The 14,790-nt window shown below is 31.0% G+C and overlaps 3 protein-coding genes and 1 non-coding gene across 6 annotated transcripts; 1 reads left to right on the plus strand and 3 right to left on the minus strand.

Annotated features, from left to right (window-relative positions):
* Positions 1-526: 526 nt before the first annotated feature.
* LOC113850213 (small heat shock protein, chloroplastic-like) lies at positions 527-1,793 on the minus strand. Its single transcript, XM_027480644.1, has 2 exons — positions 1,459-1,793; positions 527-1,116 (listed from the first exon to the last, which is right to left on the minus strand). Exons 1-2 carry the CDS (start codon positions 1,634-1,636, stop codon positions 644-646), a joined length of 651 nt encoding a protein of 216 aa, XP_027336445.1. The 5' UTR covers positions 1,637-1,793; the 3' UTR covers positions 527-643.
* A 1,111-nt stretch (positions 1,794-2,904) lies between these two features.
* Positions 2,905-5,613, minus strand: LOC113849748 (protein HHL1, chloroplastic). 3 transcript variants are annotated; one of them, XM_027479879.1, is made up of 6 exons: positions 5,297-5,613; positions 5,081-5,218; positions 4,249-4,335; positions 4,059-4,106; positions 3,541-3,686; positions 2,905-3,308 (listed from the first exon to the last, which is right to left on the minus strand). In XM_027479879.1, the coding sequence occupies exons 1-6, from the start codon at positions 5,555-5,557 to the stop codon at positions 3,296-3,298; spliced, it is 693 nt and encodes a 230-aa protein (XP_027335680.1). In that variant the 5' UTR covers positions 5,558-5,613; the 3' UTR covers positions 2,905-3,295. The 3 variants fall into 3 exon arrangements, with proteins under 3 accessions (XP_027335680.1, XP_027335681.1, XP_027335682.1); XM_027479880.1 differs by having other exon boundaries at positions 3,144-3,308; positions 4,059-4,103; positions 5,297-5,603; XM_027479881.1 differs by lacking the exon at positions 2,905-3,308 and having other exon boundaries at positions 3,537-3,686; positions 5,297-5,603.
* TRNAP-AGG lies at positions 4,814-4,885 on the plus strand. Its single transcript has one exon. It is a non-coding gene; the product is annotated as a tRNA-Pro (tRNA).
* A 2,045-nt stretch (positions 5,614-7,658) lies between the features above and the next one.
* Positions 7,659-12,661, minus strand: LOC113849354 (serine/threonine protein phosphatase 2A 59 kDa regulatory subunit B' eta isoform-like). Its single transcript, XM_027479214.1, has 2 exons — positions 10,896-12,661; positions 7,659-8,532 (listed from the first exon to the last, which is right to left on the minus strand). The coding sequence occupies exons 1-2, from the start codon at positions 12,090-12,092 to the stop codon at positions 8,176-8,178; spliced, it is 1,554 nt and encodes a 517-aa protein (XP_027335015.1). The 5' UTR covers positions 12,093-12,661; the 3' UTR covers positions 7,659-8,175.
* Positions 12,662-14,790: the final 2,129 nt, after the last annotated feature.

Consider the following 14,790-nt stretch of genomic DNA (forward strand, 5'->3'; position numbering starts at 1 on the left):
AGTTTGTTACGAATAATAAACTAAGTAAAAAACATTTCAAATCTAATTGAGATTCATACCAAATTAAACAAAATTTATTTATTTTTAACTTAATCTACATCGAAACTATTAAATTTGACTAAAAAAATTTGAATTTAATTTAAACTTAAATTTTATATTTTATTAAACAAATTTATACTAGCTTGCTTACACAAACTCATTTTGTTAGCTTTACATGTTATGCTCTAGTTTAAACATAAGAAAATAAAAAAATCTTGACGATCGGTTAAAAGTTAGGAACTATTTTAGTTTAATGTTTCAAGAATTAAACAATTTTAATATGATTTTATTTTAAATCACATCACCCAATTATATATACCAATTAATGTGTCAAAATGGTATTTAACAAAACAATTAATGTTTAGATAATACCAAAAATTATGATTATAAACGAGAAAAAAAATACATTAGAATACCTATTTTATGAACTACTTTAAATTGCATTGTAAAACAATGGAAACCAAAACGGCAAATTATTCACAAGAAATGGTAAAAGTGCAAAAGAATACTATACTTAGCAAAGGATATTTACACATTTTCTTTTCTTTCTTTTTTGATGTATCAAATTAATTAAAAAGAAAACAAAGATCATAAAGAAAATGAATTATTGAACTCGTATATCGAGGATGTTTGAATAGGTGGTGGTAGCCTTAGGTATGGTTATGTAAAGAACACCATCCTTAACCTCTGCCTTAATTTTCTCAAACTGAACATTATCTGGCAAAACGATTCTACTGCTATACCTTCCATAGCTCTTAGAAGACCATTCTTCTTCTTGTTGTTGTTCATCATTGCTCTTTTTCTCAGCCTTAACCAATAGCATCTTCTCCTCCACCCAAACCTTAACATCCTCTTTATTCATCCCAGGCATATCAAACCTCATTTTGTATTCACTCTCTCCTTCCTTAATCTCCCATGGTGTTCTTCCCCTTCTCCTATACCCACCAACTCCCTCGCTCGGTAGGGGAGAAGAAGGCCATTCAAGTGTGCTCAATGCAAATGGGTCTTCCATCATTCTCTCCATTGTCTCCATCATCTCTTGCACTGTTCTTGCTGTAGGAAATCTGTCCCATAACCCTGCTTTTACATGGTATAGTAGTTTGAATTTCCCATGTTAATATACAGTTATAATAGTTACAAATTTAATGTCATGTGATAATTATAAAAGAAAAAAAAAGGAATATAAATGTATTTTAATTTGTTTGATCTAATGAAAAGCAGCAGAAAAGGAAAACAAAAAGTTCAGTTTTTTAAATAAAATTTTATTTTTTTAATTTAAATTCTAAATTTCTTTCTTTCTAAACAAAGGGTTAATTTTAACTTGAATTAAAGTTAAATAAAATTAAAATATATGATTAAAATTAAAATAATTTTATAATTTAGAAACAAAGACTATGAAAACTACTTAAATTAAATTACCTATGGGTGGAGAAGGGGGAACTATCTTTTGGTGCTTGTTGTGTCTTGGAACATGGTGAAGCTTTTTTCTTGCGTCTTCCATCATCACCCTAACAGGCTTCAACTTGGACAAATGGGGACGAAAATAGCTGTATGTGGGAAGGTTAAGAGGCAGATTGGTGTACAAAGAATGTGCCATTTGTGTACAGTGTTGTGTCCGTTGAGACCAAAATCTAAGATTAAGGTTGCCGAGCGAAGTGGGAGAAAGGGTTTCGTGAAATTTAAAGAAAATTGCAAGAGTTCTGGAAAGCACGACATGGTCGGTGGGGTCATAAAATTCTAATCATACAATCATTCCCTTTTCTAGATTTTTCCAGAACCAGACATCTTAGAGTTCAGATATATGAATTTCTTAGATAAGCTATTGACCACGTTTGTGCTAAATGAGAGGCAACATTAATCCGGTTTTTGTTGATATATTATTTATTTTCTTATGTCTATGTCTTTTTTGGTCAGAATTAAACTCCTTTAAAATGAATAATTTAGTTTGGACAAATTAAGTGAGCACATCAATAATTCATGAAAAAATTAAGAGAATGCAGTTTAACAGTGAATTTAATGAAAAATTGTTAATATATTTAAATTGGTATGTAGCTAAACTTAGAGAGACAAAAATGTAATTAAGTGGAAAATAAGCATTGCCACATAAGCTTTATGGATAATGTTTTCCACAAATGAATCATCTACCTCACCAGATTTGAGGTAAGGGATTCAATCTCTCTCTCTCTCTCTCTCTCTTATTCTTTTTTGTTTTTTTTGTTTTATGAGGTTGGGATTCAAGCTACTCCACTGAATCGAATAAAACTGACATATTTTGGACCACAAATATGCAGAAGTAGGAATACAAACTGAAACCTTTCTCACAAAATCAAGAACGGTGCCCTGAAAAAAAAATTGGTATATCCTTTTTCTGCTAGAAATTTCTTCTAACTCTACGAATCATTTCTAAAAGGTTGCATTTCCAAAAAAGATTTATTTTTCAAAAAGTTTCCATTTTATAAATCCATTTTTTTAACAAGATTTCTATATCATCTTCACTCTTGAACAAAAAGTTAAATTAAAATTTTCCTCATTAGACAATGTAACTTCCCTTATATTAAGTTTCCCATTTTTTTTGTTTTGTTTATTTTTTATTGCTCTTAATTATTATTAATTAAATTTAGTTAATACCATAAATTTAAATTAAAACTTAATATTCAATATTAAATTTGACAAATATAAATTATATTTTAATTCAAATAATTTATTTCTATAAGTTCTTTAACAATTTTAAAAAATAATCTTTTTAATTTAATTTTATCTAATAAAATAGAACCCTGATTATTTCAAAACAATTTATTAGAATACAAAACTTCACCATTATTTAACGGTTATAATATTTTTAATTTTAACACAACTACAATCTTAATTGGTCTAGTTGATAGTGCAATCACTGAATACTTAATGAATTCCTGTCAAATAAAATGCACAGATAATAGAACCAGTAATTTGTACAACAGTTCCAGGAATCTCTTGATTTAACAATGGTGGCATTACAAGGTCATGCTACATGCTCTCTATTCCAAAGCATCATGGATTATAACACAACAGTGATCAGCATTGTATAGGTGTTTTTACTCTGCAGAACATAAAATAACTTCGATGGTTACACAACAGATATAAGAACAAAACCAAGAGTATCATTGTTGTGCACAGAAGCTTTCCCATTAACCAATTCACAAAATGCACAAAGCTTTCTGAGATCACAAGGCCGCAGGGTATTAATAACAATTCAAACAAATCGTTCCCAGCTATTGTTTCATCCTTTAACCCTGGTATTAGCACAAAAAAATATAAACCATCAGAAATTTTGAAAATAACCAACCATATAATTGAATAATGTTACATAGAAGTCAATAAAGCATATATTATAGAATCAGAGATTGCCCATCAAATGTAGCATCCAAAAGATAAAGAAAGAGGAGGATAAGATATGGAGTTTCACTCGGACAATTCACAACTCAGAATTTTTGTTTAGGCAAATAATTAAGATGTAAAACTCACTTGGCCTTTTCTTTTGAATCTTCCTTTGACTCATCATCGGTTGTAGTGGAACCCAATGATGTAATCTTTCCAAAGGACTCCTTTGCATCTCCAAAAAAGTCTTTGACTTTATCAAGTACGGTTTTTAGTTGATCTTTTGTTGGAAGCTTGAATTTGAATGCAAACATAACAATATATTAGCGAGAAATCATCCAAAAATCTTCTTGGATATTTGGATAAAAATCATACAATTAAGTAGGAAGTATAAATTTTATAATGTAGACTCCCATCAATCCACAAGCTTCTAAAATCTAAACATAAAAATTACAATGATAATGATAGCTTTCATTTTCCAGCAAATTGATCAATTGAAAAGTTGCATAAAAACCCAGGTTCTTCTTTGTTGTGTTGGTAATTTGGTATAACATACACCTCTAATGCTGTAAGGTCCGAAATTCTGTTAAAAACTTCAAAGAACCCTTTTTTTTTTCTCAGAAATATTATGATGAGAATGGCAAAGAATATGTCAGAAATGTTACCTCAATGACGTCTGTGGTAGAAAGTGCAGCTCTTACATTGCCATTCTCCTGCAAATTCATCATATGGAAAAATTAAAAAAGAAAAATGCAGCATAGTCATCTAACGTTTTTAAAGAATTCATTTCCAACTATGGAAGATTGAAAATTGGTTTTAAAATATTTAGCATAAAAGAAGGTATAGGAACATTACAATAAGTTTGTAGCCATATCTGAAATCAGTAGCTGACTGCAGTACACGATACTGTTTGAATGCCGATTTCTGTATCTCCTTCTCATCCTATTTGAATTGAAGCAAGCAATCAACAACAAAGACAGGACCATACATAACTAAGAAAGCAAAGCACATTATGATGGTTACATAAGATATCTAGTGTGTTTGGAAGATTTTTTATGTAAATAATATATAACTTTTCTACAAACAACTCTACCTATGGTCCCATAGCCGATCCTAAGTTCAGGTAAAAGAGAAGGGTTGTGTTAAGCCTTCAACAACCAACGATAAAACTTGTCCAAACATACACATGGATCACTCTATGAACATTCTTTAATGAATAAGTAATTAAGTATTAGTTAAATTGTTTACCTAAACACCTGAAACTTGTCAGAATATATACATGGATCACTTTGCAAGCATTCTTTAATAAATAAGTAATAATGTTCCCCCCCACATACACACATATATGAGCTTATGTGCTCAATGCTAACACAAACCAAGGACGATTGATTTTACAAATGAAAATAGCAGTTTCAAATGTGGGCATTTGGTCTAGTGGTATGATTCTCGCTTAGGGTGCGAGAGGTCTCGAGTTCAATTCTCGGAATGCCCCTTAATTTTTATTTTTTATTTTTCTCAATACAAAAAATAAAAGGAAAAATAAAATTGCTTCATCCAATATCATATTAGTTGCCTTTGTTATCAGTGCAATAAAATATAGTAACAGCATGAATTGAATTGTCCAAAGTATAGAAATATTAATTTAATTTAAATCGAATAGTATATAGTAGTGTGGATAAGAACATACTCTGTAGATAACAGCAGCAAGGTTTCTATCAAGGGTATCTTTGTAGATATACTTGCCCAGAAAATTATCTTTAGCTGCAACCATGATTTTAGCAGTGGTGCCACCTTGCACAATACTAAGAGGGTACCAAAGGTATACCTGCGGATTAAGATGAAATTAATTATAGAATTATTAATACTAATAGATAATATTAGCGTAATTTAAGGGTTAGGTTACATTGGCCATGCGAATGAAGATGACGAATTTGGGATTGCCATCGTCTTCGATTTTGGGTAAGGGAGGAGGAGGAGGGCGTTGAAATTGACGCGCCACCATTCCTTTTTTGCCTTTTGCTTCAACCACCAACACGTGGCGCTTTCTCATTGGCTGAACCTTCAAACTCTGTCTCCGGCTAGAAAACAGAAAGTGTCCCACCGGCGCGTCGTCGAGGAACCTTGGACTCGACACGAGCGCGTGCAGAGACATTCCTACTTCCATTGTTTCGCGATAAAACCAGACAACTCAAAGAGTAAGGTTTTCTTATCCGTTTGATTTTTATTTTTATTTTGTTTTGGTTTTTTAATTTTAATTGAGAAAAGAAGTGAGAATTTTGGCCATACACGTGGAAGATGCAAACACGCACACCAAAAACATAAAATAAGCAATTCTTGTCCTTGGAAATTGGAATAAGATATTATTTTTAAGTTTATGAAATTAAAAATTAAAAATTACACATGAAAAAAATTGCATCAAGTCAATCTTATATAAACTAAAATATATTATTTAATATTAATTTATAATGTAATAATTTATATGATGATGAAATATATGTTTTTTAATGTTATATAGTAATGTATAACATAATAAATTAATATAAAAGTTTAAATTAAATAGATTTTAACGTAAAATAAATATATTATAAGACTGATAAAATAAAAAGTTGATAAAAAAAATAAATAAATAATGGGGATCATATCTCTTAGCAGCTTCATCTCTCTGCCTTTCCAGAAAATAATTCTTTTATTTGGGCCAGAAAACAGGCTATTCTTTTATTGTTGGGTTTTACTTGGTTTAAATTCGACTCTAAATTTAATTTATGTAATTTTTATAATTTGAATTCAATGTAGTAGTGGTTTAATTAATGGTTGAGTTGAAATTTGTTGATTATTATCTAGATAAAATATAAATATATGATTAAATCATGTAATTTTAAAAAGTACAAAATAACGTTGTGAAATATGCTATCATTGTATTTTCTAATTCATATATAAATGTTATCATCTTACGTAAAATATTATTAATTTTACTTTAAATAATGATTAAATTACTCTTATTTATTGAGAGACGGTTAAATTTTACTGTTCTCTTTTTTTTTATCTTGAATAATTAATTTCTTCAATGAATGAATATATGTTACACTACTTTGAGATAAATGAACATCATAAGGGCAAACTTTCTTTTGCTGCGATTCTCAGCACCATCAATCATGAATGATTCATTTTAAACTTTTACTATTGACGATGGGACATTAGAAGTAAAATGAAGAATCCCAATGTTGATAATAAAGATATATAAAATTTTATTTCATCCTTTAGAGTTTCGAATGTTAAAAAATGTAGAGTAGGGAACAACAATATGTTAGCCACAACTTGAAAAATTTTATACAAAGAAGTAGTCATTGTGACCTTACAATTTTTATTTTCTGGGGTGTGTGCGTGTAACAAAGCATGCCCATTTTGAATTCCATTTCTATAATACACACATAACACAAATGTGAAGGATTCTGTTTTTACTGAGGATATATTTGATTTATTTAAAAAATAAAAGAAGGAACAGATAAAGACACTTGTTTCATATTTAATTTTAAAAACAACCATAAAACAAGATAATACAAAATAATAATAGTAATAAACGAAACAAATGTCTTAAAAACCGTTATCCAATAAATCAAGCGGCAACTTTGTGCGATGAAAATGTATTAATCAAATGAGATTCAATATATTTTAGATAGATTACTAAATTGAAAATATATTTTGAATATAAATTTGTTTATTAATGTACTTTGATGTATTAGTTTAAAATTATATTCAATATATTTTGATGAATTTACATATTAAAAGTATTTAACAAAAGATCAATCCAATTCAAATCGATTTGAATTAAATCAAATCATATTTGCATTTTAAACCGAACTTTTTTTTAAAGGGAAGGGAAACCAAATCAATTAAATGCTATAAGAATCTGATTAAATCACATTGGTTATATTTCTTTTTTTGTTTTCTCTTGAAATCAATATTAATCCACTGTGTAAACCTCCTTACCTGGTACCAATTTTGTGCTTGCTTGATTGTGCATTAAACCATACTGGTACATGTTCTAGTATAAAATATAATTGAGATTAATTTGAGAACAAATCTTAACCACACTTAACTCAAGCAGCACAATTGAGGTTGTCCTAGAATTTGTTGCATGATGTCCATGCAAGAGATGAGAAAATCCAAATCCTTGAAGAATGGATTGTCCCTTGAGAAATGATGTTGCTCTATCCAATCCAAAACATGGGATTAGTACACAACCACCCTTTGGAAAGGCCAATGAAATCAATCAATAGAAGCGAGTAGAAGCTTCAACCCATATATAGTCATTGTGTGCCCCGAAAGGTCAAATACAAAGAAAGTTGGTGCTAAAATAGCTCTCTTTAATGTTTCTTATTTTATTCTAACAAGCCTTGTATGGTAAAAACTCCTAATACTCTATGCAGCCCACAGTTTTGTTGCTAGTTTGCCTTGAAAAAATGGTCCTTTGACTATTGTTATCAGATTACTGGTCTTGAAACGAAATGTTCATTGGAAATTCATTAAAAAGAAAAGTGCCCAAATGTGCTAAGTGCCAACCTTGGTACAAAAGTGTAAGGTATATACTAGTTAAGCTTTGATGTTGTCTTGCATGAGATATTTGCTACTAATCATAGCCTTCATTTCCTATATAGGAATTGAATAAAAAAGTATTCAAGAAATTGCACCTCTTGGCCAACACATCACATGCAAAAGAAATACTATAAAATTCACTTTTTAAAAAATGAAGCTATTGGAGCAGAATACATATTCCAGTTCTATCTAACCTGCAGAGCTGCGAGTTGGTGCTTTACCAATAAGCACTGCTTCGCCGCTTGCAGCTTTCTTTGCGGCGAGCTCCTCCATGCGTTTCCAAGTGGCTTCACGCCCTGCTATGACTTCACTTTCCTTTGATTCATCTTCCTCAAATTTTTGTAAGCATTCTTTAGATAGATCAGGATCAAGATCATTAAATATTTTCCGTACATTTAAAGTCAAACTATGAACAGCCTGGTTCCAATGACTTCTAGCATTTTTCTCCAATGCAGGGAAGATGATGGGCAGTATCACTTTTCGATTCTGTTTGATTAAGTTTAAGATGTGATCATTGTTCCACAAGAACAAAGCTCTTTCTGCGACCTAAGGACAAAGAGACACAAGATTCATGTTTGTACACTTTCGAGGGAAAATAGTATATTGCAAATGCAACTCCAATTCAAGTTATGACAAAATTTGACAAGTTAAGCTAGACAGATCATTGTTAACTTCGATATATCCATGTAGGTACTTTCACATGACACTATATCATTCAATGCATGCATAATCGTTTATAAGCATGACATGAACAATTGAAATACCATTCAGTGCACTTATAACAGTGTCAACTAACTCTTGCAAAATGCAGCAGACAATGTAACACCAATTCAAATATTCCACTCAAACAAAAATATTAACAGAAAGCTATGGAGCATTTCCCCTTCATACAAACACTTCTAAAATGAAATGTGCATCATCCAAACATTTTACACATGCTTTCTTTTCATTTACGAGATTTAGGGAGGCGGTGGGGTGCAGGGAAGGAAGAATCTCTTTTAAATGTTGGGCGTTTGGATTACACGAAAGGAAGGCTGCCCTTTCACATGAACAAAATGGCAGTAAAATTTTATTTAAGTTCTCTGTGAAAATGCCAGAAGATTTGGTTAATCCAGCCCAAGAATAAAATAAAAGTTCTAAAGATTCAACTTGCTGGCTAACAGTTATCATTATCCAAGGGTTAAACAGAAGATATAATATTATAAGGTTCATCTAATCAGAATTATTTCATCTTGCTGACAGATAACTGCCTAGTATTGAGCACTACATAATAATGACTGCAAAAATTATAAGATTCTAAATTTGGTATAGGAAAGTAAAAATCAGAGGCATTCTTATTTACCAATGGGTTACAATTTAAATTTTAAGAGTGGACTCTTGCAGAAAATTAAATACAATTTATACGTGCCAACTTATAATCATTAACATAGAGGTTGAGCCTAACGGTACTGTTACCAATTGTATATATTCCCATCATACGGTCTTTCAAATTGTTTGGATGAAGATTACGGTCTCTTTCACCTCTTGAGATAAAACCATCAACATTCAAAATTCAACCATCAAGTAGATGATAATATGCATGTACAATGTAGTCCACCTAATTTTTTTAGTCACAAACAGATTTTCTTAGGCGGAAGTTATAAAAAACACCTGTTCCCAATCCCATTCCAGTCCAGTAAGAACATCCATAATGAACAGGCAGCCAGCAGAAGTTGCAAAGGGTAAAAAAGAAAGAGGTTGTTGCATCACCGGAATAATGTCATCAATCTCTTCTTCATAGGGAAAGGACAGTGACATATTTTCATTTACTTGTGCAGAATATACAACTAACTCAAAAAATAAGCTTTAAGACACAGGCTTACATCTTAAGATACTAGCATAAACCTTCCTGAATTGGTAAGGGATGTATTCTAGCAGTGAGTGGCTTGATAGAGGTAATACTAACCCTATTAGACATATGAATAAAATCATTTCTTGATCTTTAAATTAACAGCTTATCCTTTCAAGATATTTAGCTACTTATCATGGCATCAGAATGTCTTCAACCAACCATTCAAGAGCTCAGCCCTTGCTATCCCCATTCTCCCAATTAAAATTAATTTCCGCACAAGATTTTGGGTATGGTTCTTCCATGCTTAGCTTTTATGAGAGAGGGCATGTCATAGAAATTTAATAAGCTATTCTTGGGCCTTCTCCCAACACACACACACAGAGAAGGGAAGGGATATCTCTGACTGAATAGAAAGATGGAAGATACAATATAAATATAAAAAAACCTGCAGCAAAACCAAACCTTTAGTAGGCAGGATTTAGAGCAGAACATGATTATACACTTAATAAGTTAATAATTCTCCGCAGGTTTTAACAGTTACGTGTACTCTGTCAGACAGTGTAGTGACAAATGACATAAAACGCTGATTTAACTGGAAGCTGACTCAATTTCTATGGCATTTGTATGAGATAATTTTTCATATGACAACTTCTGGATTAGAGCAAGTAGACGGGGGATGGATATTCTTGGACACAGGGAAGCTAAGCATAAAATTCCTTCCTTCCTATGATTATTTTACCAGATATCTCTAAAGCCCAAGTCATTAGACAGCATAGATTTGAATGATTTCCATGTTTGAGGAAGTCATAAGGAAAAAAAAATTGTTGTTATGTTTAAACTTCAAAACAATAAAACAAAATATGCATTAAGAAAAAAGTTGATGCAAAAAGGTTTCTCATTCTATTGGTAGTAAAAATACAGCTTCTCACTAAAGGAAATGAATTAAGACGTGAATTCAGAAGTATAAGGGAAGTTGCCACTGAGGGTTAATTCCAAAAACAGGAGTAATTTACTCATGAAATTAAGAAAGAGGTTAAACAGAAAAAGGAGCTAGAAGAAAGCAATGAAAATGTCATACCTGAAAATGGGGGCTATTCAAACAACGGGCAATGCGACGAAATAATGGCACCATACAGCGCTGGAATTCTGGGGGTTGAGTTGCTTCTAAGACTTCTTCCAACTCACCTAGGAACATAACTTCCTTTGAACTATTTGTTATGGGCCAGTACTTCAATAATCCCCTAATAATTGTATCAGCAAGCTTACAGTCTTTCTCCACAAATTGGGTAATGCAATAAGATAACTGCTGATGATACATTGCTAAGCACTTTGGCTTGTGCAGGGGAATCAGTATCCGAACAAGAAATAGTTTATGCTCTTCTTTCAATGGCAGTGCAAAACCATTAATGATACTCCCAAGAATTTCCAAGAACTCAGCAATTCCATTGTGCTTCTCAGTCTCAAAAATAAAATTAAAAAAGATATTATTGATGGCCTTCCTGATGAAAGGTCGATGCGCCATGAATTTGCCATATATGCGATGCAAAGTCATCTTCAAGTACTCGCGCTCTCTCGGATCTTCGGAGTCAAACAAATCCAACAGCCTCAAAATGAAGGACTGATCAATATACCTCTTAGCCAGCTTTGCATCCAGCTCAGGCGATGCCACGAATCTCAGAAAAAGCTCATACACAATTTGCAAATGAGGCCAAGCAGGATCCATTGAAGGCTCCTCCTCCTCCACATCAAGGCCATCAACAATCTTATTCTCGCGCGGTTGAGGACTAAGCGTCCTGAATATATTTGCAGACACCATTTTCACAACTTCTTGCATCACATTCTCAGTGAACTTAGCATTAGCAGAAGTCACATAATCCACCAGTTCCACCAAGGTCTGTCTCTTAATTTCCTTCTCTTTGAGGTGCTTTGCGGGGTCAGTGAAGTCAAACACCACACTGCACATCCTAAGCTTCTTGATGAACAAGCTTGGCTTCTCAGAATTGGGAACATCCCTGAACGCAGGCAATGATGCTTCATAAGAACTGAAATTCCCATTTGGGTTCTCTTTCACAACCAATGGTAATGGAACCCTGTTACCATGATTATGACCCACATTCAAAGCAGAAGAATTTCCAGGTTTGCTACTTCCTGGCACAACAAGATCACTACTTTTTGAAGTGGTAACACCATGGCTTCTTCCACTTCCACCATGTTCACGATGCTCCGAACCTTTTGATGACTTTCGAGGGAGTTTACTTAATATCTGTTTGAACATAATTCATCAAACAAACACGCCACAACCCTTAACCCTTTCTTCTAATCTGAAAACAATAATAATAATAACAATAAAAAAAAAGAAAAAGAAAAATCCCTGATGAAGAATCACGCAATTGGCTTCAACAACATAGAACCATAATGTTCAGAACCAACCAGACACAAATGTTAATGTTTGTGCACTGCTACGATTATGGGGTTGGCGTAAAAAAGGGGAAAGAACAAAACCCTTTTGCTTATTCGGTTATCAGAAGAAAACCCAGTTCTCTGATTCTACCCATAGTGATGAAGCATACCCAATTCGATGACGCAGACTCTGTTCGTGAAAAGTGAATTCACCTTTACGATCACCAACACTGAGGGTGGAACCAGAGATCAACGTCGATGATCACAATCACAGTGACGCGAGTTTCAGAATTCAAAAATTTCAGAAACCCAATCTTCTCCGTTGTTCGGCTTGAAAAGCGAGAGCAAGGCGAAGAATGTTCTGTAGATTTCCCTTTTTCTTTTTCTTTTTTCCACAAATATTTTTTTCGAATTTGTTAAAAACTAAACGGGAATTTCAACTTCGAAAGTATCAGTAGATAATCTAAAATTTAAATAATTGGAATATACTCCAGAAAATGTCGGAACAAGCACATGCGGTGCAAGCATGTACCAACTGTAAATTAATAATCACAAGAAAAAGAAGAAAGAATAAAATAATTGTAATTATATTGGGGTCGATTATGTTAAAATTATAATAATAATATTTCAACTCTTGTAATAAATAGTTCTTTTACTTATTAAACAAAAGAGCGTTGAATGTTTTAGATTTTGAAAATATTAAATACATTTAATATTTATTTTATAGGATATTGAGAATACTTTTTTTTACTAAAAATACAAACATTGATATTACTAAAGCATTTTTAGCTAATGTATTGTTAAAGCCGAAGGTAATGATTATTAAAATGGTTATAATTATGGTAAAGAAAAAGACATTGCACGAAGCAAACACGGTTTTGTTGTCTTCGGGGTTGTTGTTTGTTGACCTGAGAATTTAGTGTTTTTAATTATGATGATTTGAGAAGTAGTCAAATCAGTACAATTTGTGAATTTCGACCAATTTAAAGTCAGCAGAAAAACGCAAATGAACGGGGCATTCAAATTCCAAACGATACGCCAGACAAACGAACATGTCAAACACCTAAGACGACGTCGTAAACCTTTCTTGAAGTTTAATATTATTAATTAAAAAATATAAAATATTAAATTTTGAAATAAAAAAAGTTTAAATATACATATTTTTTAGTTTTTAATAAATTTTACCTAATAAAAAAATTGTGAGTTAATATTCTTCGTCTTTCTTATCTATTAATTAATGATGCATTTAAGGCTTTAAGCACACACAACACTGTTTTGACGGCCAAAAATCGACTTACCTTTCCAAGATTTTCACTTTGCAGTTTAAATTTGATGGTAGCTAAAAGCCTACAAGAGCTAAACTTCGTAGACACTTTCATCGTACGCTTTTGTATCATAATATATAATAATTTCACCATTGCCGTAAATTGTTGTTCATAAATGATGCTAATCATTACATTAGTTATAATCATTATTTTGTTAACGTCAATTATAAAGAGTAATATTAAACTATCACAGTATAATTTGAAAAACTGATGTCAATATATTTTGATTTAGTTGGTAAAAATACCCAAAAAAAAAAAGAACAATGATAAAATTCCAAGAAAATAATTAATACTTTATTAGATTTTGAAAATACTAAAATATCACATTAATTACTACTTTACTTAAAATTTTATCATGGAGAATAGATAAAATAAATTAAAGATGTATTAATATTTTAAAAAATCATACCATATTAATGGTATTTCTTAATTTGTGCACAAAATCTTAGACGATAAATAAAAAAATAAAACAAATAATTTTTTTCTTGAAATTGAAACTTTCACAAAATTTAAATTGAAACAGATATAAATATTACAATCGACCAAGGATGTAAAATGTGAGTGTATGATTTTTAAAATAACTACTATTAAATATCTCTTTTTATCATAATAAGACTAACGAACCAATACAACAATAAGATGCAAGAAGTTCTGAATACTAATTATTTGTATCTGCATATCACCAAAATAGTAACTATTAGATAAAATTAATACTTGATTTTTTTTATTCTTATTTTTATTTAACTCTTTAACTTCTTTATTTGAATTTAGTTTTTAACTTTCAAATATCAATTAATATTTTTTTATTAAGTACATTTACTTACATCAATTAAATAAAAAGAAAAATAACAATGATAATAATTTTTAAAAATAAAAAAATGTAATTAAAAAATAAATATAACTAATAAAAATGAGTTATTTGATTAACATTAAAAAATTAGAGAACAAAGATGAAACAAAAAATAAAAGAACAAACAAAAATAAATGAACATAGAAGACTAAAATGGAAGAAAAAAAAAGATCAAACTAAAAAAATTAAAAGATGAAAATTCTAATCTTATTTATTATGTAAAATATTTATTTATTTAAAAGACTAAATAATCATATTAAAAAACTTTCTTAATTAGCAAAATAGTTATTTATATCAATTACTGTTTCAATTCATTCCATTCAGAATATTCGTTCCATTCCATTCCACGCTTTATTTTCCTCTTCGATCAAGATCGATGGAATCTTCCGAACTTGTAC

The sequence above is a fragment of the Abrus precatorius genome, unplaced genomic scaffold (genome assembly GCF_003935025.1).
Source record: "Abrus precatorius isolate BTA unplaced genomic scaffold, Abrus_2018 Scaffold9, whole genome shotgun sequence".
Taxonomy (NCBI): Eukaryota; Viridiplantae; Streptophyta; class Magnoliopsida; order Fabales; family Fabaceae; genus Abrus; species Abrus precatorius.